This window comes from Andrographis paniculata, unplaced genomic scaffold, assembly GCF_009805555.1.
Source record: "Andrographis paniculata isolate CXL003 unplaced genomic scaffold, ASM980555v1 Contig75END, whole genome shotgun sequence".
In the NCBI taxonomy this organism is placed as follows: Eukaryota; Viridiplantae; Streptophyta; class Magnoliopsida; order Lamiales; family Acanthaceae; genus Andrographis; species Andrographis paniculata.
The window spans coordinates 75,500-100,762 of record NW_026137612.1 but is presented as its reverse complement, the minus strand read 5'-3'; the positions used below and the strand labels follow the sequence as shown (position 1 = coordinate 100,762).

Genomic DNA, 25,263 nt, shown 5'->3' with positions numbered 1-25,263 from the left:
GGGGGAGGGGGATTTGGGTTTAGAAAGGGAGAAAAGGGCTGTGTTCGTTTGACGAAAATGTGCCAGATTTTACTGTATAAATACTGTATAAAATTCAAATTAAAAATCCTATCCCTATATCCTACGCACGCTAGACATACTGGCTTCCCTTCCCCTTCCTTTCGCGCAGGAGTTGCAGCGAGAATCACCTGTGAGCTCCACCTCTTATCTACCTCTTCTCTGGTTTGATTGAAGGACGGACGGTCGGGTTGGTAGACCCTTCAAACAAACCAACCCTTCAAACAAACAAGCTCTACAACACGGTATTTTAAGAGGGATATAATTAATAGATAATTAAAAATATATTAGTGAAAATAATTATGTTATAATATAAATAATTATAAATTAAAATTAAAATAATTAATTAATTTAATTAAAATTAAAACAAATAAATTAAAAAGTTTAAAATGAGATTAAAATGTATAATTATTTTTTAAAAAAAAGAAAAGTGACATAAACGACAACGTGGGACACGGAGGAAGTATCTTCCAAAAAAATTTTTAAAAAATTATTTTTAAAATATCAATTCCAACATCACTTTACTTTTTTACTTTTATTTATTTTAACAATATTTAAATATCATTCATTTCAAAATATCATATCAATACATAACCTTTTTCAATATAATAATAATTTCTTTCAATATAATCATTACAAAATTCAAACATTTAAACAAACACAACTTAAAAATCCATACTTACAAATCTTAAAAAATTCAAATCCAAAATCCAAACATCCGAACAAACACACCCATTACAACGAGAAGTTAAATTGCAATTTATGTTAAATAAAATTTTGATTCAAAACAAATAATAATAATAATAATAATAATAATAATAAACACCGGACACGCGTCGCGGTTTTTTAGGCTCGACTGAGTAGAGCGGTACATATTCGACTGAGGATCCCGCCCCTTCCCCAAACTTTCTCCTCCCCCGTCTTCCCCCTGCTTCGTATATCCTCCTCTTTTTTTTTTTTTTCATCGTTATTTTCTTTTTCTTCTTGTTCTTTCCTTCCTTTCATTCCCCTCTTTCATCTCCTTCTTCCACCTTTCGTCGTCGGCTTTCTCATTGAGATGAAGATCCGCCGCCATTGTCTGGTCGAAACTCCGGTAAATTTCGTTTTCTTTCTCCTCCTTATTCTCCCTTGCTTACACCACTGGTAGGAAATAGGAGTTTGTTCTAACATTTTTATTTCTTCTTTTTGCTCTATTTTCTCATTATCATTTTCTTTTTTTCTTCCGCCCAGATGCTTATCCGGTAGTAGCCTTCGCCGTCTCCGTCGCACTTCACCGGTCCGAACATTGTTCTCTTTATTTTCCGATTGCAAAAAATAATGGCAAAAAAATTCACTTGGGATGATTGAAACGGTACAAACCTAGTAATGAGTGTTTAGGTAGGTCGGTAAGTAGGGATTTTAGGGTGGAATTTGAACAGTAATTGCACAGTAAAACCTGGGCAAAATCTTACAAACTAACAAGGCCTTACTATTTCTGCTTAATGCGGTTTGTTGATTTTTTATTTTTTATATTGTCAATAAAGTGCTGCAGAATGGAGGATTCATCATTGCTTAGCAAGATAATGCTTAATCTTCGTGCATCCTGTAGGTACGAGATCGAACTCTCCGCTAAATACACGCTAAGTTTACATATGTTCATCAATTTCACTTGCAATTTACATTTTTTTTTTTCAATGTTTCCTGTTAAACTTTTATGTTCTGAATTGGTTGTTTGTTGAGAATTTCTGTTCTCTACTGCAAACGGTTTCTACTATAGCAATAATCCGATTATGAATGTTGAGCTATTGTTTGCACAAAAGATTTATGATTTGTTCACAGGGAAGGATTCAGGGGGAGGGAGAAACTGATGTTTCATTCTTTCTTACTTTGTTATTCTGGCAATTATTTTGTCTTCTAAATGTTTTCTTTTGATAGGGAGACTAAGCCTTTGTTCCCTTGGTGATTACCTTTGTTTATTTGGTGATTATTTTCGATTTCTTTACTTTGCAATCACCACGATCTCATATAAAAGTATGCTATTTTCCCTCACCTCAAAAACATCGCATCCTACCCACTATTTAACCAAAATAATAATAACTCACCAAGTAAACAAAAGGGATTATTCATTATGAATTTTCTCCCATCTTATTGATCAGATAAATGGATTGTGTACATTAGTTGACAATGAGAATTAAATTCTTTTCGCATGATTCATGTTTCATTTTAGCACCATTTCAGTGAAGAAATCCAAGTGATGCATTGTGCTATAGTTTTTTTATATCCACAAGTCTCTTGTATGCTCTTTTATTAATCACTCACACCATCTTTGCATCCACTTCTGAGTTATTCGAAGGTACTATACTGGGTATCCAAAAGATCTTGGGCCGTCAAGGGTTATTCATTTTACATCAGAGCGTGAGTTTGTGCAGCTCCTTCATCAGGGCTACCCTGTGGTGGTTGCATTTACTATAAAGTAACATTTGAAACTTTTGTCTTGATGTTGTGATGCAATATGAATCTTATAATATTCTTTTATTATTGAATTATAAAGCCTTTGATTGATGTAGGTGCAATCTGACCAAGCGCCTCGACAGCGTACTGGAGGAAGCTGCTGCTGAGTTTGATCCACATGTTAAGTTTATGCGTGTAAGTTATGGCTTTATATTTTTTACCCGTGATCTAAAAGTGGTTATATAATTAGCTTATACTTATCGCAGTTATCATTAGTACGCATTTTCTTTATGCTTACATTGAAGATTATCAGTTATTCCAATTGTTGATAATTGATGAAATAAGACACTAAGACTGAGAATTATCTATTTCATAATAGTGTCTTAGGCTCGTTTGGTGGAATTTCACATTCATTGTCTGTCTGTGGCTCTTGTGTCTTAGGTTGAATGCCCAAAGTATCCTGGATTCTGCATTTCACGCCAGAAGCAGGAATATCCATTTATAGAAATGTTTCACACACCAGAACAGGTATTTCATCAATAATTACAACTCTATCAGAATCTCGAAATGGTTTTGCATTTTTAGTTTCTCATTGAATTGGGGGATCGATATTTTATGTTCTCATCATAATTTATAACAAGATAGCTAGCCGTAAGGCGGTGCAAAATCTAATTTTGAGGAGAATTTGGCTTTATTACTTTGGCTTCTTGTTTGTCCTTTGTATATAAATAGTAATTGGATATGATGTTTTATAAGAGAAAATGTTATATTTTTATAGGGAATCTTCAAGGTTACAGCGTAAAAGAAGAATAAAAAAATAATAACGCAAAATAAACAAAGCCCAAATGTCCATTGTAAGTTATTCTTCACTTTAAATATGAAACTAATTTAAATTACAGATAAGCTAAGTTAAAAATCTTTCTTGATCTTGATGAAAGAAAATTTTATGAATAATAAAAAGCAGGATATTTGATGTGATGTTTTTCTTTAAAAAAAACTGTTGAGGAATAGTGCTAAAACTTCTAAAATCGTATATGTAAATAGAATGCTTAACAAGCTCCAATATTAATAATTTTAGTTTCTTCTCCTACATGATTTGTATTTGTCGCTTCCTTTTGTTGTCTATGTATCTTGCCAGTTTTTATATCGATGGTGAAAATGCAGGCTTCAAATTCAGGAAAGACTTTCGATCCAAATATCACAAAGTACTCCGTAAAGGTTTTACCTGTAAGTTCCTGAAACCTTCGGACTCCTACATTCACTTATCTATCATATATGCGAGTCAATTTGCAAATTTTAATCTGCTCGTATGATACTTGGATATAATGTCGACTCAGAATAATTTATACACACTCACTCACGATATTCCCGGTTTATGAATTCTCGCCACAATTCAATTCTGTTCTCAAACTTTCAAGGCTCCAAAATAGATGTTCATCCCCTTTCACATTTACAGTAGGTAGTATATGCAATCAATATGCATGAACTTTTTTATCTGCTCGTGTAATATTTGGATATAATGTCGACTTAGAATGATTTATACACACTAAACCATAATGGTCATGATTTAAGGTTTATGGTTTCTCGCCACAATATAATGTGGTTCTCAAACTTTCGATGTTACAAGATGGTATTCTTCCCCTTTCACTTTTACATAAGGTAGTCATTTTCTTGAAGGAGGCCTTGAACATCTGAACATCTTTTATAGGAAAAGAATATATAAGGGCTGTGTATCTTTTCGCTTTTTGGAATTTTACATATTGTCTTTCTAAGAGCAATTTAAAGCTTGAGTATTTATCGTAGCCTGTAACTTCGAAGTCCTAGACATTGTAATCTCATTCGGGAGGTTCTTTCACACAGACTTTGCTGTTTGATACTTTCACTCGACTAATTTTGTTACCAATGAACTTGGCATGATTCTGTTTCTTTCCTCAATTCTTACAGTTCAACTATGACATTAGTGCTTATGGATTCCGAGAATTTTCAAGCGCCACAGGATTCAGTCATCCGAGCCAAAGTGAGCATCAAGGGTACGTACAACGCAAAGGTATGCAGTTTCGGTGATACTAAACAATAAAATCATCGACCCCACCTTGAAGACACAAGCACGACCAAATGCACTTAGCTTTGTCAAGTTTTTAATAGGCTGTCTTATCCCGGGAAATATGTCGAGTAAATTGTTACTACTAAATAGTTACACATGTTTCTTGGTAAAATATAGATGATAATGTAATAAGGTCTACATACGAGAGTAGTGTTTAAGTGAATTTTAAGTTCCCAAGCTATCGAAATGTCAATATTTTCATCTTTGTAAATTAATGTTATACAAAGGACAGACTTACAATGCTGCACTGCTCCCGCAAATAGTTTTTGCTGTTTTTTTTGTCCCAGGGGAAAACTTTGCATCATATATATAGATCAAGGGGAAATTAAAGTATCGAAAATCAGTGTACCTGGCGATGCAGCTTTAGCTTCTAAGGGATATTGACCTTGTCTCTCAACCAGCTTGTGGTTCTCTTTACACTTACAGTGTGACAAAGAAAAGAATCGGAGATGAAGAAGGGAGCTTAAGCAGGCAGAATCAACCAAAAAATCTGAAGAAAACACCCCCAACGATCAAGTGGGTTGTGTATGACTTGGGATGGGATGGGATGCCATTTAGGGGTGGAAATAGGCCAGGCGGCCTGTCAGGGTCTATGACCTGGCCTACATCAAGCCTGGCCTGGCCTGTTCTATTTATTAGAAAGGCCAGGTTCAGATTTTTGTTAAAGCCTGTTCATATATACAGAATAGGCTTAGGTTTATGAAAAAATCTATTTACTAAACAGGCCGGCCTGTTTAATTATAATATTATTATTATATAAAATTATTTTTTATTATTATAAAATAAGAATAGTTTTATATATAATAATGATATATATAAAAAAAATTTTAATTATAAATTTATTAAAAAAAAACAAAAATAAAAATAATTTTTATCCCAATAAAAAATTTCAAATATGAACAACTACTGCACACATGTTCCTTTTTTTTTTTTTCTTTTATTATAATTCAAATATTATCCCACAACAACTGTCCATATTCCTTTTCCACCGCTGCAAGCCTGCAACTGCTGTCAGACCTCCACGCCGTCCAGGGTTTTGCAATCTTCTTCACAGAGATCCACTACTTTTCTTTTTCCTTCTTCTGTCTTCATCGCCTCTTCTTTTTTATTGCTACCGGTGGAATTTGGAAAAATAAGGTAAATATCATTTTTATATGTTTTTTTTCGTTATTTTTATTTAGATATGAATTTCAATATATATATTTTTTGTTTTTTTGTTATATTTTATTTATCTTATATATTTTTTATGACGTTTTTTTTGTTTTTTTATAACGTCATTTTTTTAAATAGTTTTGTTATTTTTATTTTTGTGTTTTATATTATTTAGATTAAAATGAAAATTTTATATTTTTGTAGAAAAATATAAGATATATATTTACAAGAATGAACAGTTTATGATATTTTCGTTTATAATGTATATCATTAATTAAATAAATTTTTTTATTTATTTTGAAGCAGGATATGGCTTCGATGGATGAAACAAATATTTTTGATCTTCCATCTGATACACACAATAGTATATCAGTGGATTCCCTTTCAAGCCAACCTGTGGATGATAACAGAAATGAAGACGAAAGGAATTCAAATCAAGCAAATGAAGGTGCCAATAGGAAAAAAAGGAAAAAAACTTCAATTGTGTGGAATGACTTTGATGAAATTCAAGTTGCTGAAGGTGTTAAGAAAGCTATTTGCAAATACTGTAAAAATGCATTTGCTACTGGGGGAAGAGGTGCGAGCACAAGCCATCTAAAGAGACATTCAGAAGGATGTTTGCAGAGGTCAGTACAAATGGCTTCACAAAGGAAACAATGTGTCATTCCTTTTAAGCCATCCAATTCAAGTTATCCGTTTATAAGTCCGGGGTTTAGATTTTCTAATGAAAAGATGAGGGAAGTCATTGCCACTTCTATTATGGTACATGAGTATCCTTTTAGCATTGTAGAAGACGATGCTTTTATATGGTCATTTCAGTATGCGAACCCTGAATTTCAGAAAGTTTCTCGTAAGACGATACGAAGTGATTGCATAGCAATATATGAAGCAGAAAGAAAAGCATTGAAGGAATTATTAAAGAGTGTGAGCAAGATTAGCTTGACAACAGATATGTGGAAATCCAGTCATCAAGTGATTGAATATATGGTAATCACTGGTCATTTTATAGATTCTGGGTGGAAGCTTCAGAAAAGGATTTTAAGCTTTGTCAAGGTGCCTGCTCCAAGGCGAGGAATTGATGTAGCCAATGCCATTTTCAAATGTTTGAAGGCTTGGGGGATCGAAGATAAAGTGTTCTCAGTATCAGTTGACAATGCTTCATATAATGACTCGTGCTTGAGGTATCTAAAAGACTACATATCACGCAGCACCAAGCTTGTCCTCGATGGAGCTCTATTTCATGTTAGATGTTGTGCACACATATTGAATCTTTTGGTGCAAGATGGGCTTAGTCGAATCAAAGATATCATCCATAATGTTCGTGAAAGTGTGAAGTATGTAAACTTCAATGATTCAAGATTGAAGAGTTTTGGTGAAGTAGTTGAACAAAAGCATCTAAAAGAAAGGAAGTTGATAATTGATTGTCCAACAAAGTGGAATTCTACATATCACATGTTAGCCGCTGCTTTAAAATTCAAGATTGTCTTCTCAGAATACCAAGAAAGAGAACCTCATTATACATTTGCACCTTCAAATGAAGATTGGGAGAAAGTCGAGAAAGTTTGTAAACTTTTAGAGGTTTTCAACTTAGCTACCAATTTAATATCTGGAAGTGAATATCCTACTGCCAACTTGTATCTTTCAGAGGTCTGAAAAGTGAAGCAAGTAATTGATGATGCGACAAAGGATGATGATCTTTTTATGATACAAATGGCAACGCAAATGAAAGAAAAGTTTGATAAATATTGGGGTGAGTGCAATCTATTGATGGCTGTTGCAAATGTATTGGATCCGAGAGTTAAATTTCATGGTGTTGAAATATGTTTTCCAATGATATACAAGTCTGAAGAAGTTGCTGCCGAGTATGTGAACAAAGTGCGTGCTTCACTGCAACAACTATATAATGATTATGTGGCCTTAAGTGTTGAAGAATTATCCTCAAGTCAGTGCAATATGGCTAACATCTCCTCTGCCACCACCCAATCTGAATCTGCGATAGTTACTGGGTTTGATCAAATTATGAGTCTTGTAAGAGCAAAAGAAGCAATTCCTGTATCAAAATCTGAATTGGATGCCTATCTCGAGGACAGTGTTTATATTCCTGATGGAAATATGTCTTCATTTTGTGCCTTGGAGTGGTGGAGGAACAACAGCATGAAATATAAAGTTTTATCGAAGATGGCTGCTGATGTACTTGCGATTCCAATATCAACGGTAGCTTCAGAGTCTACATTTAGTGCTGGAGGTAGAGTTATAGATGAATATCGTTCAAGATTGAATGAAGAATCTATTGAGACACTAATTTGTGGAGGAGATTGGCTTCGACATAAATACAACTTGAAAAAAAAGAAGGTAAATTTTATTATTAATTGTCTTTTCTTTATCTTATTCATCACCCACAATATATTTTTTTCTAATAAAAATATTTCTCTCATTTGAAGGTGAATGAGTCTTTGAAGGAGATAAGCTTATAGATTAAAGAAGTTCTTTAATACTTTGGTTGCGGTACGTTTTAAATTTATAATATTTTCTGAAATTTTTTATACAGATTAATTGTTTGAAAATCTGATTTTTTTAGTAAGATATTGTTGTTGCATGATGTATTTTGGGAGGATTCAACTTTGATTTTCTGAAATTTGTTGCAGGATGTATTGTTTGAAATATTTAGATAGGTTTGCAGGTGGTTGTTTTGATATTACAATTATTTATTTATTTTTTTAAAATATTTGGATAGGTTTGCAGGTGCTGAAATTTTAAATTTTGATTTCAGGAGTGGAAATGCTAATGTCCAGAAGATATTATTGATCTATTTGCTATTTTTCTCTTGAAACTTTTATTGTATTGGTAAGTAAGATATTCCTTTTTTCTTTTTGTTCTAATATAATTTTTTGATGCTTTGCGTAATTTATATATAGAAGGAAGAAATTTCAGATATAATACTAATTTGATCAACTTTTGTACTTGAACAGATTTAATGGTTTCAGAAACTTTGGGGGAATTTGCAATTCTTGTGGCTTGTGGCCTGTGGGTGACGTGAACTTGAAAAACTATGTTATTAATTTCTAAATATTTTTGTCGACTTTTTTAATATTGCTTCTGAGTTAGCGTTGCTTATTTCTTTGTTAGAATAATCAGCTTAATGACAATAGATTGATGTAAACTGTTTTTTTTTTTAATGTCATTATGCAGTAATTTCTATAAGCTTTTGTCTGGAGTTTGCAAGATTTATTCCCAATAATTATATATATATTTGAATGAATTGTAATATACGTTTTTTTGCAAATTATTAGTATAATATATTGTATTTTTATATGGCAATAAAAATGATTATTTTTGTCATTAAAAAACAGAATTTTTTATTTTTTTATATATAATATAAATAATTGTATCTGTTTTATTTTTTATTTATAGTACGAAATTTACAAAAAAAAAAAAAAAATAATAATAATAAATTATTATGTAGCCTTTTAAACAGGCTCGTAGGCCAGGCCAGACTTTTAAAAAGGCCAGGCTCAGGCTTTAAAAATATTTTTTTTCAGGCTGGTAGGCCAGGCTCAGGCCATATCTTTTTAAGACAGGCCAAGCCTATTTAACCAAAGCCTGGCCTGGCCTGGCCTATTTCCACCCCTAGATGCCATCTCCAGTCTGACATGAAGCGTCGCTAACTAATTGGATCGTTCATCTGGAATTTTTTAAAGAATATTATGAGTCAGACAGACGCAAAGGATTATTGAACAACTGTAATGGTATAGCCAAGTAATATTCTATATTTTTATAGGTAAAGAGAGAAAAATGAGCAACAGCTCGAGAGAAAAAAAAAAAGAAGAGAGATATATCGAGGAGAGAGAAAGTAAAAAGGGAAGAGAAGAAAGTAAGAATATGGAGATAGAAAAAAAGGAAGACGAAGGAGACAGAGGAAAGAAAATGCATAGCCTGAACTGAACTGGGCTTCACTTGCACCAAGTACGAAATGGTGTTTGTCTGAATAGCAGTTACGATCTCTTTCTATGCTGGATATATATTATATTGTGCTAAAATATAGTATAGGTGTGTAATTGTATGTAAAATAATATATTTTTTATTTAAGTAAAAGTTAAAATATACTATTATTTTTACTAAAAATAGAAAATTAACGGGCAAAAATAATAAAAAAAATACATTGATTTGAAAAATAATTTTTAAAACAATTTTAAGATATATAAATATTCAGTATTCAATTTTTTTTTTTATTTTAATATTTTATTAAATAAAAAATAATTAAAATAATAATAATAATGCATCATAAATATTGTATAAATTAAGTAAATGAATCAAATATTTAAATCAATATTTCTATACTCAAAACAAAATGAACTAGTTTCAACAAGAATGTTTCCTTTTGTATTTTTAAAAATTTCAAAGGATTTAACACCCTTCGGGTGTGTTCGGGTGACGGATTTAAAAAAAAATTATTATTAAATTACTGTATTGAAATACACTATTCAAAATCTATCATATATGATAGATCTTTAATTAATCAGTTATTCTGTCACCATCATACTATCAAAGTAATATTGCAGTGAACAAATTACACACCCGTTGAATAGGACTTTTACTCCTCTCTCTTTCTAATCTTCTTGCATTTACAACATTGTGAAACGTGTGTAAATTTTTTTATATTTTTAAAAAGTAATAATAATAATAATATTAATAATTATAAAAATATTTATAAGTGATAGGAAAAAAATGAATGATAATATTATTTTATTTTTATATATTTATATTTATTTTTTAAAAAAAATAATTTTAAATTATATTTAAAATAATTGTATAATATGATATAAATAGATATTGACGTCGTCAATGACATGATATTTTAAATATAAAATTAATTTTTAGTATATTATTAAAGTAAAAATTATGTATTTGATTTGATATTTTTAGCAAAAAAAAAATATGAATAATAATTTGAAATTTTTTTATAAAAGAACACAATAAATAAAAGAATTTTTTTTTTTAAAATTTAAATATATTATTTTCTTCAATAAAATATTATTTAAATATCATCTCTTTCAAACTATCACATCAATATATCATTTTTTTTAATGAAATAATAATTTTATCCTACATAATCATTACAAAATTTAAACTTCCAAACAAACATAACTTTTTAAAAAATTCATAATTCAAAATTCTCCAAAATCCAAATCCAAATCCAAAATCCAATCCTCCAACCAAACACACCCTTAATTTCTCCGGGGCCATGGGCTGCCAATTGCTCCGACCTTCTTCAGCTTTCTTAATAATCTCTGTCAATATATATATATATTCTCCACCATATCTAGCTTCGTCGCGTGTATGTTTTCCACTAGCTAGCTTTTCAACCAACATGTGCTAGGCTTTCTTAACCGTCATTGCCCTCTTGAACTTCTGTATGTATGTATATACCTTTACTATTTTTATTCCATCAATAATACAAATAAGAAATTGAAAATTTTCACAATAATTAATTTACAATGGTGGCGTGATACAAAATAACTTGGCTCAATACAAAGTAAGATTTATCATTGAAAAGTGATTTTATAATGAAAAAATAATTTTATATCGTAAATAATCTACAAACTTATTATTGCTAGATAGAAGTTACATATTTAACGTGATTTTCAAAACATATTATACATCATATAACATAACATACCAAACAAATAATAATAATAATAATACAAAATAATGTATAATTTAGATATTTCATATGAATTAGCCCATCAAACATAAATGTATTTTCTTTGAATTACTGACGTATATTTGAAATCCAAAATAAATATTTGGAAAATAAGACAAAATTATAGATAATTCATTTGTAATTTGAAAATTCTGCATGATTTTCAATGTGATTTAGCAACTGCATGACGCACTATCATATTTTAGAAAATATTGCACAAAATTTCTTAAAAATTGTACGAAACTTTTTTGTATTTTGAAAAATATTGTACAGAAACTCCTAAAAATGAAAGTTTGTGCAATATATATATATTTAACACGAGAGAGTTTCAAGCAATTTCTAAATTATAAGGTAGAATAGTACAAACTTTCTAAAATTCCTGTAGATTATGAATAATTTTGACGAAAAATAATATACGGATATAATTCGACGTTTTATGTTGATAAAATTATATATAATTAAAAAATCAAACTCCGAAGAAATTATAATAATCCAAGAAAATGCAAGTTTCTGCATAACTTATAATTACTTGGAATATATATGCTTCCAATTTTTGGATACAAAATATGCATTGTTGAGTATTCTTATTTTTATTTATTTCGTTGAAATAAAAAATAATTGCTAAATGTAAAAAAACTAATGTGTGATGTGATGTGTTTCGCAGAGTTAATTAATAAAGTGGATAATTAAGAAAATTAAAAATGAAAATAAAAGATAATACACTTTGATTTGTAATTTTGTAACCCTGTGTAGTATTTATAATAGCAAATTCAAATAATAAGTTTTGAATATGGTATTTAAAATTTAATGTAAATATCTAGTATTATGTATGAAATATGTGCAATTTTGATTTTGATTTTACTATTTTAATATTTTTTTTTTAAAAAAAAATTAAATCAAACACTTAATTTTATTATTTATCTGATGTCACTTCGAACAAATATTTTAATTCAAAACAAAAATTTAAAATCAAAATCTCACTTATAATTAAACATATCCAAAGACGATGTTATGCCTGTAATTAATTATTGAGTATTATTAATTCCATCATAAGAAGTTCATTACAGACAATGGTAAAAATCAAACACAGGTAAAATCTCAACAATCATTCATCACTTCCACTGCCAGCCACGCACGCACGCTGCAAACGCCTAGTTATTTCCACCAGAAAATCCACCAACGCCGCCACCGGAGGAACCGGCGCCGCCAGCCCCAGAAAGCCCTCCGAAACCACTGGAGGAACCATCGCCAAAAAGCCTCCCAATCTCGAGACCAGAACCGGAGGACACAAAGTCGTCGACGTCGGTGCCGGAGAATCCTCCAAAACTAGAAGAACTACCGCCAGCAGCAGCGCCGTCACCTGCAAAGCTAGAAGAAGAACCGCCCATGGAAACAGGACCGGAAAATCCTCTGAAACTAGGAGAAGAACGACCAACAGCAGCCGCACCACTAGAAAAACCTGCAAAACCAGAAGAGGAACCGCCAGCAGCAGAAAATCCTCCAGATCCAGAAGCAGAGCCGCCGCCAGCCGCAAAGGCATAACCCATGAAGCCACCAATCCCAAGAGAACCGTCACCGCTGCCTTTAGGGACATTGGAAAACCATTTATCAGCCCCCACTGCAGCAATCCCCCGCATCAGGCCTTGATCTTCAGCCACCGTCGCCGCCGCCGCTCCAAGAGGAGCTGCCCCAACCAGCTGGTCCAATAAAATCTCTCCATCGCCCTCCGCCGGGCCAGCCCCCTGCGCCGGCAACCCGACTTCTGCTCCCCTCGCGCTCAGCTTCTTGAGCATCTCCGCCGCCATAGCCTTCACCATTTGCAGCTCCGTCGTCTCCATCATGTCCAACGGCTTCTTCGCCAGCAATTGATTTCCCTCCTTCACTGCCATCGCCTTCTGCATCTTAGCCAAGCTCTCCCTCTCACTATTCACATTCTGTTCAATATAGCTTTCATGAGTTACCATTTTTTTGTTCCTTTCAATCACCGGAAACTCCATGAATTTGTTCACCCGGTCTTCCACCGCCTCCGGCGACGGCCAAAGAATGGCATTGTTTTCGCCGTCCTGCTGGTGGCCGATGATGGCGATCTCGGCACCGCAAAGAATCTGCAATTGCTCAGCCTTCTTCACCAGCCCTTCAGTTCTATTGGCAAAGATAGAGTTTCGCCTATTTTCATTAGCGAGTTGCTCATGTCTAATCCTCTTTCTAGTCATTTTGCTTGCTTGCTTGCATGTGATGTTTTTTCAAAGAAAAAAATATGCCTGTATTTATATTAGAAGATTGGGCCTTTTAAGGAAAATTGTAATAAACTTGAGCTTATCACATTTGGTTAAAAAAATTGGTGTAATTATTATTTTTTAAATGATTTGGGTAAATAAATGGTTAGTGGTTGATTTATTATGATAATTACAGGTAATGTTAATTAATGCATACGTATAATTCTTTTAATTCTTTTAGATTTTGTTATTTGTTATAATTATTACTATTATTTTTTTATCGGATTGTTGTAATTATTATTATTATTATTACTATTATTATTATTATTATTATTTTTTATGAAAGGATTGTTTTAATTTTTTTTTTTATATTATTATTATTGTATTGGTGGTTGGTGGGTTGAGGATTAAAATACAATATTGTGTGTATAATTTTTTAGGGTTTTGGTGCATATTGTAAGTACATATTGAGGTTGCATATGTAAAATATAAAAGTGTAGTGGAGTTATTTGTAAAATTTTAAAGAAATAATCTGATTTTTTTTTTTTTAATATAATTATGCAAAAATCTATCTCTATATATATTTTCGTATCAACATCTTGATTTCGCAGCAAATAAACTTTGTTAACGTATGGAATCTATTGATTTCTATTTAATATAAAAAGTGATGTTTTGTCGTTAAGTATGTAAATGTACTAATATATGGGCATAATTGATGTACAAGATCTAGGCATTCGTATTCAATAGAGATGAGTCTAGTGTGTCGTAATTTTTGTCGTTAAATACATAAATGTACTAATATATTGACATAGTTAATGTACGGGATCTAATTAATAGCATTTAATAGAGATGGAGTGTAGTATGTCACATATTTTGTCGTTAAGTACGTAAATGTACTAATATATAGGCATAGTTAATGTATGGAATCTAATTGTTCGTGTTTAATAGAGATGGATCAAGTGTTGTATGTATTAATACATATACTTACAAAAGTATAAACTTCTTTCCGATTGTATTTCTTATGCTTTTGTACATTCTCAAGATTGTCTTTTAAGAGTTTTCTATTGTATTTCTTATATATGCTTTGGTACTTTCTCAAGATTGTCTAAATTAAACTTGATGAAAAAATCTGAAAATTATATTTTTCTTGCTTATTATACTCCATTTAAATCATATAGATTATACAACCCTCTTAATGGTAAGATTCTCATAAGAAGTGATGTACCATTTGATGAGAAAGCAAGTTGGGTTTCGCAATGTAATGAACAGCATGTTCCTTTTGGTGAATGGTGAATTAGCGAATGAGGGTGCACAAACAATGAAAGAAAATTATGATGTAAGGTCACCTACCTCATCGCCTTTACAAGCGCTACATCAACACCAAAATTATTACGATGAGGCATTGAGCAACAAAGCATAGCAACCATCAATGAAGGAGGAACTAGCATCAATTGGAAAAGTAAATTTGAAGCATATGGGATTCAACAAAAGAAAATTAAAAATCTCAGCTCATAGTCAAAGGATACGTGCAAAAACACAGCATTGATTTTGAAGAGACATTTTTTGTGGTAATTGATTTTGAAACTATAAGACTTGTTCTAGCACTAGTGGCACAAATGCAGTGGTTGCTTAATCAATTCGATGTCAAGCCAACCTTCCTCGATGAAAAATTACAATAAGAGGTCTATGTTAAGCAGCCTGAAGGTTTCGTAAAAAAAGGCCAGAAAAGGTATATATGTTGACAAAGTCTATTATACAGGTGAAGCAAGCTTATCGGACGTGATATAGCAAGATTGATTGATATGTTCATTAAAATGGATTCACAATGAGTGCAAATGAGCCTACTTTATATGTGAAATTTTGAGGTAAAAATAATTTCATCATTGTTTGTTGTTGATGATATATATCTTCTATATCTTTCTGGGCCTTGATTTCGTCAACTTATTGGTGGAGATCTTTATCTCACAAATTAAGGAAGTATGTCATGGATCTTTATCCTTAATTACAAGTCAATGACTATAGTGATGTATTTGAATGAGAAATTACAGCAAGACAATAGTGCACAGATGGCTTATGCGCAATGATTCAGGAGCCTTGTTGGAGGCTTTGATTTATCTTACACACACCAACGTGACATTACATATTTTTTCGCAATAATTTTATGTTTATGCAATGCCCTTCGAGAGGGCTATTTTGGAGCAATAAAGCGGGTTATGCACTACATTGTTGGAGCCTTGTTGGAGGCCTGATTTATCTTACACACACTGACTCGATATCACATATTATTTTGCAGTAATTTTTATGTTTATGCAATGCCTCTTTGAGGGACTATTTTGGAGCAATAAAGTGGGTTATGCACTACATTGCAAGAACTATAAAGTATGGTATTTGGTGCTCTAAAGTTTCTTACTTCAAGCAAAGTTGGTTAACTAACAACGACTTGGAAAGTTATTTGGATGATAGACGAAGTGCTTTAGCAAATTTATTCACTCTCAAAATAGGAGTTACCAATTGAAGCTCAAATAAACAAGCAATGGTATCTATCATCTTCAAAAGCAGAATATGTCGTCGCAATAACTTCAACACCATGTCAAGCAATTTGACTGCAAAGAATGCTAGTTCAACTTCAACAAGAGCAAGAGGTAGCAATGTAACACCCCTCAACCTGCAAATTGGGCTTGTTGGAATCTTAGACTGGCACTATAGGTCACATAGCCCTGTGGGCCTGTTAGAATAGTAGACTAGCTTCACAAGTCAACACAATTTTTTTCATAGTAGGAAAAACCACATTCATACTCATTTTCATCTTATTTGCGATATGGTTGTGAATGAGGAAATTACTCTTACTTCTTGTAGTGCACATGAGCCGTGAGAAGATATAGTTACAAAGCCTTGGGCAATGAGATCTTCTGCTGCATTAGAATATGTGGAGCATTAGAAAATTTGGATAAGAGGAAGTGTTGAAGATTGATTCAATTAAGCATGTGATTGAAAGTCTAATGTCGATTAATTTTTTATTATGATGTGAGAACTGCAACGGCTAATCTTCGAATATACTTTAATTATGTGTTTAATGAATCATTAGGAATAATTTAAATTAGTATGATTAAGTTGAACATTCATAATTTATAGTGTATATATTTTTATTTTCTAATCTCTTGTTTCTATGACATAAGGTCATCTACAACTCATAAATTCCATTTATAATGTTTTTTTTACAGTATTTTACTTCAATCATAACTCTATTCACTAATATTATTCAAATATTTTATTTTATATATTATTTTACACAATTTTTTTTTTATTTTTATAATTTATATTAATTTTTTTAAAAAATTAAAAAATCAAAAACTAAAATTAAAATTCATATTCAAAAATTTAAAAAATAAAAGACAATGCAAATTTTTTACGTTGCTACACTGCAACACCAACAACACCAAAAAATAATGTGATATTTGTTGTGGTAACTTATCTGTATATTTGTGCACTCAATTAAAGTCTATTATTTGTATCCGTATAAAAGGTTAACATTATATAATTAAAAATTACAATTTTATATATAATTCTAATTTGATTGATAATATCTAGAAAAGATAATATATTTGAACTGTGAATTATTGGATTAATTTAAAATTTTATGTTAATAAGGGGTTATAAAAAGAATAAGAATAAAAAAGACAAGGTTTTTAAACCAAATTTCGGTTATACTAATAATAATAATAATAATAATAATAATAATAATAATGAGATAAAGATCGAAGATTTTATTAACAAAAAATCAACAAAGTACAATAAAATTTTGAACTAGGGCTTAATTTTTAAGTTTAGCTACCAATATCATCCAAATCGACACATACCATGCAATATCAAGACGCGACAAAGTGAATAGGCCCAAATACCACTTCACAAGACCCAAAATAAGAAGGAAATAAAATTTATGGTACCAATAGTGGACAAAGGAACACCACATAAATAACCGAGAAGCCATACCAACGAAACAAGCCCCTTGCAACTTGAATCGTCACAAAAATGGTGAATACGCTAGAGAACTCTACAATATTTAAAAGATTCGGCACCACAAAAGGAATATCGCACCCGAGAGTACCATCAAAGAATGAGACTTCATGAAAGAGAGAAGTTGTAGAAAGTGAAATATTGTGAAGTGGAATGTCGGCTAGCTCTCTCTCCTCTAACTATATATATATATATGTAGGTTAGAAATGGATGGAAGAATAGGATTGAAACCTTAGATCGAACAATCGGCATTAAGTCTCAGAAGAGACGTGGGTCGTCTGGCGCAGTCGGATCGGGCAGACATGGGTTGGCTCGGATCAAGGTAATGGGTGCATAAAAATAGGGCAACGCCAAATATTCACTGGGCCACATAAATAATATTGTGTGTATGGTGTATGGATACAATATTGATCTCAAATCATAGACCAAAATCTTTTAATAATAATAATAATAATATAATTAGGATGTATGAATGAAAGGGTCGTATAATAAATGTGTAAATAAATATATTGACATTTAATGAATTATTTTAATATTAAATAGACCAAAAAATACATGGTAACTAAATGAATTTAATTTTCATACTTTTAATTGTTTGTTAATAATCATTCATTATAATTTGCATTTTGTCACATTAGTTTGATTTTGGTTTTGGCCTTCAAAATTTAAGACCAAAGTTTTGTTCAATCGAGATGTTTTTTCTAAATTTTATTTAATACTACAATTTTCTTATAAAACTATGACATTCAATTATATTAAATTATCATTTCATTTTTAAAAATTTTATAAATACAAAAAAATATAGTTATTTGCTCATCAAACATGTACTCCCTCCGTCCCAGATATTGTGTCTGCTACACTATAGACACGGTATTTTAGGAGAGGTGTAATTAGTAGATAATTAAGAATGTATTAGTGAAAATAATTATTCTATAATATAAATAATTATAAATTAAGATTAAGATAACTAATTAGTTTAATTAAAATTAAAAAAAAAAAATTAAAAAATTTAAAATGAGATTAAAGTGTGTAATCATTTTCCAAAAAAGAAAAGTGACATGGTATATGGGACGGACATAAACGATAACATGGACATGGTATCTGAGACGGAGGGAGTAATATTCTACAAATACAATAAACATATATATATATATAGATATTTGTTCAACGTTGTAATTTTCTTTCAAATATATAATTTTTTTTTCAGCACCTATAGAGTGCATATGTTTGGATGTAGCATTGGGATTTGAGACCGGACTCTAACTATTCATTATTATTTATGTATACAAATTAAATTAAATATTTATATTTTTTTTATATTATATCAAAATTAATTTATATTTATAATATCATAGTAAAAATCTATTTGTATCACATCAAACACATACTTACATTATTATTGGAACCTAAAATTCAGAGGCTCCAAGACATTCATCAATTCCGCATCAATTTCGTCGGTGTGGGTTCGAAAATACTCCAAAGAGTCTATCCTTCGTCGGATTGGAGACGGCTCCTTCGGTGGAGCCTACACGGCTTCGAGCCTAAACGAGGCTTCGATGAATTTAAACTAAAATCTACTAAAATTCAAATAAATCTATTGTAAAGCGGATAAAAATATGTTGGAAACATAAATTACCAAAAAATTAAGATAATCTCCTAAAACCTACGATAAACTAATAAAATGATAAAGACTTGTAGAGGATAAGTGTGTTCTTCTCGTGTGTGTTCTTTTATTATATTTATCATAATATCAAATAACTATCTCTTATACTAAAAATGTAGATTCAGTTATTCCTTCCACTACCTCCAACTGTCTGGTAACCTCCCTCCATTAGCTTTCAACCGCTAGATTTTCTTTGAACCTCCTCCATTACATCTGAAACGGCTCCCCACTCAATCTGAACCGCCTCCAGTACTATTGAATCGATCTGCAGCTTACCCCGAATAGCCTCCATTACATCTCTAGCCGGTCTACGGGGTTTTGTTCCCAACAGCCTTGAGTCGCTGGAGTCTTCGGTTTTCCTCTTGTTGGCTTATTTCATTGAGCTTTCTAAATAAAATATGAAAGTGCATAGGTCTTCCACTGATGTTCAGAACGAAATTATTAACTCAGGGCCAATGGAGGTGGTTATCCCATGATCTGTGGAAGCTGTTGTTTTCTGTCTTGTGGAGGCAACATTCCTCTACTTTGTGGAAGTACCGCAGTTCAATGGAGAAAGTTATTTTCAACCCAATTGGGACAACAATTTCTGAATTTATGGAAGCATTGTTCCGAGATGAAGGCATCATAGTCCAAGGAGTTGCTGCCCCAATGTTAATGGGGGTTGCTGCCCCAGGGTCCATGGAGGCTGTTGCTTTCGGTCCCGTGGAGGCAACAATCATTTTCTTTGTGGAGGCATCATAATCCAATAGAGATTGTTACCTCGGCTCTGTGGAGGCAACAATCTTTGGCTCTATGGCATGAAGCTCAATTGTTGTTGGACAACTCCATAGCCTGGGAGCTCTGGATCTGCTTTTGTCTTCAAGCCTCCATCATATTCGGGTGCTTATGGACCCATGTCTAGCAATGCCCTCTTCAAAAGGGTTAGGCGATTGCTTCCTTGATCCTATGTCCTTTTGCTTCGAGTCATCTGCTTGCATCAACTTTGATAACTTACGTCGGCCATGGATCCTTCTCGGCCTTCAATTCTTGTACTTCATTTCCATCCCAAAACATCAACTTTTGATGGAGTGTGGAACGCACACACTCGCATGCTTGAATCCAATTTCGTCTCAAAAGAGCCGTATAGAATGGCCTACTATCAATTGCCATGAAAGTTGACGATATTTTATTTGTCCCCACCTGCACATTCAAAGTGATCATACCTGCTAGTTTGTAAGAATTTTCCATAAAATCGGTAAGCCGTACAAATGTAGAAATTAAATCATCCCTAGTCCTTTCGAACTTCCGTAGGGTCTCAATTGGCAACACATTCAAAGAAGCTTCACTGTCCACCAGAACTTGGTCAAGCAGATGGCCATTCATCGAGGCCCGAATGCGCAAAGGCTTGACGTGTTGGTTTTGGTCAGGCCCGAGCCTCTTAAATTCTATCATAGTTGCCACATCATTCCATTCGAAGATAGACTCCTCGTCAATGACAACTTCCTTTAACTCTTGAAATTCTTCCTGAGCTTTTATTCTTCTGGAGGCTCCTCCATTTGCCTCCTTTTTGGAAAAAAAAATCCTTCAACTGTTTTCCTCTTAGAAGGGGCTCATCATCTGCTTTTCTGTTAGAAAAAGCTCCCCCATCTGCTCTTTTTTTGGAAGCTGCTCCACAGCCTGTTTGCTTTATGGAATCGGCTCCATAGCCTATTTTTCTTAAAACAGCTCCACAACATGCTTTCTTAGCGTCTCCACAGTCTATTTTCTTTCTGAAATCGGCTCAAATACCTGCTTCATTTCTGAAAGTGGCTCCACAACTTGCTTCCTTAGCAGTTCCACAACCTGTTTTCTCTCTGAAAGTAGCTCCCCAGCCTTCTTTGTTTTTTAAAGCAGCTCCATAGCCTGCTTTTTTTCTTAGGAAACTTCTCAATATGCTTTTCTTTCGGAAACGACTCATGTAACCTTTTCTCTTCCATATGAGCCTGCAACTTTCTTCTTTGAGCTCGCCTCTTTTGAGTCTTGTTAAGTCCTCTTATTGCCCCTTAGTGGAAGGCTTCGGCTCTTTCATAATCTATTTTTCATTCTCTATAGGAGGCTTCCGTGTCACCTTAGGAATGATGGTGATCTGGTTGGCCTTGGTAACAGTCCAAACCCGTTTCACATTCGCAACCTTCACCTCTGCTACGATGGCCTTTAGCTTGGGTCATTTGTATACTTTCCTCTTCTCCAATTCTGAGGCTTTTGGACTAGGGATGGTGACACTGGCATTAGGCTCCCTCTTGATCGTCCTTTGTCTTACCTTCTCCTTGTTCGAACTTGAGACTTTATCAAGTGTCACTCTTGTGAAGGCAGCTTTTTTAGCGGGTGCTTTCGGTCCCAGACAGTCTTGAACCGAAGGTTTTGACGGCTGAGTGCTAAGCCCATCTTTCATAGGCCCTATAGCCGACATGGTATTAGTATACGGAGTAAACCCTTTGGTCAGCTTCAATGCCGGACACAAATAATTCTTTTCCTTTGCTAATTTTGTGGCCAAAGCTTCTACCTCTGCAAAGTTCTTTTCGTCTGAAATTGCAAAGGCTTCTACCCCTGTAGGTTCATTTTCATATGGAGCCTTCATAGCCTCTAGAGTCTTTGTCCCTGCAGACTCTTTTTCATACGGAGCCTCTGCCCTTGCAGCCTCCTTTTCGTTTGGAGCCTCCATGGTCTCTGGAGTCTCTGCCTCTGCAAACTCTGGAGTTTCCATGGCTTCTGGAGCCTCTGCCTCCGCAAACTTCTTTTCGATTAGAGCCTCCACAGCCTTTGGAGTCTCTGCCCTTACAGCTTCTTTTTGATATTGAGGTGAATTTTCTGCGCTCAATGGCACTAGGCTTCTTTTCAAACCTTATTTTGAAAATGCTCTCCTTATGCAATCTGCGATGACATCAACATCCATCAGAGGCTTGGCCTCCTGTTGATTTGGTATCAGCGGCTGCACTCCAGTTGCATATTGATGGAAGGTTGACGGCTAATCTCTGCGGCCTGCCCTCCTTGCCCTGTGTTTCGACGGTCCTCTTCCATTGGAGATTAGCCACGTACGGACCGTGCCATCCCCATGACGGTGTTTGTGCATTCCATATAGTTTGTCCGCTGAATCACCTTGGCAGGATCATGTCAAATGCTGGAAATTTGTCTGCTCCTCGTGATGGCTCAACATTGCTCTCCAAAACTCCAACGGCGAAGGGGTTCCAGCCCTCCGCAACCTGTTGGCTCCAACGCTCCGTAGGCTAGTTGGTTCCAGCCCTCCACAGGCTGTTGGCTCAAGCCTCCTACAGGCTGTTGGTTTCAGCCTTCTGCAGGTTGTTGGCTCCATTGTTCAGCGACCAGGTGGCACCATCCTTCTGCAGTTTGGAGGTTCCAGCCCAATCCTGTCTGCCTCGTCCCTAAAGCCTGAAGCATTGGATGTTTAGTGACAATTCTGTAGCTTTCTTCAAGCGGTACAAATGAACCCCATGTAAACCTCGACATCACTCTTAAAAAAATCCAACTTTGGTCCCATTGGGCGTGCCAATTGTTGGAACCTAAAATTCAGAGGATCTAAAACCGTTCATCAATTCCGTCGGTGTGGGTTCCGGAAGTACTCTATAGAGTCTGTCCATCATCGGATTGGGGACGGCTCATTTGGTGGAGCGTGCACGGCTTCGAGCCTAAACGAGGCTTGACCTGTCGTGCGGTCAATCAAATATTTCACCTATTCCGTGATCACAATTTAATGTAATACAGAGGAAGAGATCGTCTCCACAGGGATTGTGTGATTCACTCTTTCGTGTTATAATGTAGTAAATAATTGGGGGGAATTTGCTTTTATTATCTAATGAAAATAAAACAAGAAAGCAATTAAATTAACGGAGAACTAGCTATTAAGGGGATGTCTGGCTCAACGGATGATGCATTTATGGCACTTGTGTTTTATCATTGATTCAATGAAGTTAGTTCTTATTAAAGTATCAATAAATTGGTTATAGTTATCAACAAGCTCTGACAACCAATTTTTTCTTACAACATAGGTAATTAACGTACAACCGTTAACTACCCCTAATTAAGAAAATAAACATAGGTGTGCCCATAAGAAATATTGCTTAATCGCATTCTAATTTAGAAAAACCCAATTCAAAACAATTACTACCTAAGAGGAGCAATTAGATTTGATTGTCTAACCCCCGGGAATGAACTATTCAACCTGGTTGTCACCTATTCAAGTGCGAATACAATTACGGATATCCTACCTGAATTGACTTTAGATAATCAGACTAATTCAAATATCGGTACCAAAATATTCAATCAATCTAACAATCACAAACGTTATTATCAGAATTAGACAAATATTGATAATTAAAAAGAACTTTTATAAAGTAATTTAAGAATCTCCAAAACAAAAGAACCAAAATATTATCACCCCTCAAACCAGAAAAGTATCTACTCCATAATCAAATAACAAAGAACAAAAGAGAAAGATAAAGTCATAGTGGGAGGGGAAATCTTCTCTGTCGATTTGCTCATGCGCGATCTATAAGTCTGCTAGTCTTCTGCTCTTGTACGTATCTGCTCTGGCTGTTCTCTCCACTTCAAACTTGTGATCCCTCCTCCTTTTATTTAATTTTTGCCCTAATTATTTTGTAGTTGGGTTTTGGGCCTTTAATTAAATTCTCATATCAGGATGGTATAGTTAGTCATGGCCATGACTAACTAGGTGGTGCAAATCTAAATTTTTCTTTACTTTTTCTGCCAATTACGCCAAATTTGATATTTGTCCTCTGCACGTAGCAAATAACAATACGCATATAAATTAGGTAGAATCCAATCAAAATCAATCAAATATCGCATATAATATGAACATTTAACGCATGCGATTTTTAACTATCAAGGCTTCGATGGATTTAAACTAAAATCTACTAAAAATTAGATAAATCTATTGAAATGCGGATAAAAATATGCTGGAAACATAAATTACCAAAAAATTAAGATAATCTCCTAAAACCTATGGATAAACTAATAAAATGATAAAGACTTGTAGAGGATATGTGTGTTCTTCTCGTGTGTGTGTTCTTTTCACTATATGTATCATAATATCGAATAAATATCTCTTATACTAAAAAGGTAGTTTCAAATATTCCTTCCACTACCTCCAACCGTCTGGTAACCTCTCTCCATCAGCTTCCAACCGTTGGATTTGCTTTGAACCACCTTCATTACATCTGAACCGGCTCCCAACTCATTATGAATCCCCCCCACTACTCTTGAATCGATCTTCAGCTTACCCCGAATTGCCTACATTACATCTCTAGTCGGTCTATGGGATTTTACTCCCAACAGCCTTGAGTCGCGTGGAGTTTTCGATTTTTCTCTTGTTGGCTTGTTACATGGAGCTTTCTGAATAAAATATGAAAGTGCATAGGCCTTCCACTGATGTTCAGAACAAAATTATTAACTCAGGGCCAATTGAGGTGGTTATCCCATGATCTGTGGAAGTTGTTGGTTTTTGTCTTGTGGAGACAACATTCCTTTGCTTTGTGGAAGCACCGCAATCATATGGAGGCAGCTGTTTTCAACCCAATGGAGGCAGCAATTTCTGACTTTTTGGAAGCATTGTTCCGAGATGGAGGCATCATAGTCCAAGGAGTTGCTACCTTAAGATTAATGGAGGTTGCTGCCCCAGGGTCTGTGGAGGCTGCTGCTTTTGGCCCTGTGGAGGCAACAATCATTTGCTTTGTGGAGGCATCACAGTCCAATGGAGTTTGTTTTTTTCGGCTCTGTGGATACAACAGTCTTTGGCTCCGTGGCATGAAGCTCCATTGTTGTTTGACAGCTCCGTAGCCTGAGAGCTCCGGCTCTGCTTTTGCCTTCGAGCCTTTTTCATATTCGGGTGTTTTTGGACCCATGTCCAACAGTTTTAAATGACTATTGATCATAT

At 33.8% G+C, this 25,263-nt stretch overlaps 3 protein-coding genes and 1 pseudogene across 3 annotated transcripts; 3 read left to right on the top strand and 1 right to left on the bottom strand.

Annotated features, from left to right (window-relative positions):
- Window positions 1–958: 958 nt before the first annotated feature.
- On the top strand, window positions 959–4,872 carry LOC127266223 (uncharacterized; annotated as a pseudogene).
- Window positions 4,873–6,379: 1,507 nt separating this feature from the next.
- Window positions 6,380–7,396, top strand: LOC127266254 (zinc finger BED domain-containing protein RICESLEEPER 2-like). Its single transcript, XM_051296440.1, has one exon. It carries the CDS (start codon window positions 6,380–6,382, stop codon window positions 7,394–7,396), a length of 1,017 nt encoding a protein of 338 aa, XP_051152397.1.
- Window positions 7,397–7,407: 11 nt separating this feature from the next.
- Window positions 7,408–8,848, top strand: LOC127266350 (zinc finger BED domain-containing protein RICESLEEPER 1-like). Its single transcript, XM_051296568.1, has 4 exons — window positions 7,408–8,095; window positions 8,185–8,248; window positions 8,514–8,587; window positions 8,713–8,848. The coding sequence occupies exons 1-2, from the start codon at window positions 7,445–7,447 to the stop codon at window positions 8,215–8,217; spliced, it is 684 nt and encodes a 227-aa protein (XP_051152525.1). The 5' UTR covers window positions 7,408–7,444; the 3' UTR covers window positions 8,218–8,248; window positions 8,514–8,587; window positions 8,713–8,848.
- A 3,747-nt stretch (window positions 8,849–12,595) lies between these two features.
- LOC127266253 (glycine-rich cell wall structural protein 1-like) lies at window positions 12,596–13,657 on the bottom strand. Its single transcript, XM_051296439.1, has one exon. The coding sequence runs from the start codon at window positions 13,655–13,657 to the stop codon at window positions 12,596–12,598; it is 1,062 nt and encodes a 353-aa protein (XP_051152396.1).
- Window positions 13,658–25,263: the final 11,606 nt, after the last annotated feature.

Coding starts and splice junctions, on each gene's coding strand:
- LOC127266254 (XM_051296440.1), top strand. CDS start 6,380: ATGGCTTCACAAAGGAAACAATGTGTCATTCCTTTTAAGCCATCCAAT.
- LOC127266253 (XM_051296439.1), bottom strand. CDS start 13,657: ATGACTAGAAAGAGGATTAGACATGAGCAACTCGCTAATGAAAATAGG.
- LOC127266350 (XM_051296568.1), top strand. CDS start 7,445: ATGATACAAATGGCAACGCAAATGAAAGAAAAGTTTGATAAATATTGG. Junction 8,096..8,184: donor ACAACTTGAAAAAAAAGAAG/GTAAATTTTATT, acceptor TCTCATTTGAAG/GTGAATGAGTCTTTGAAGGA.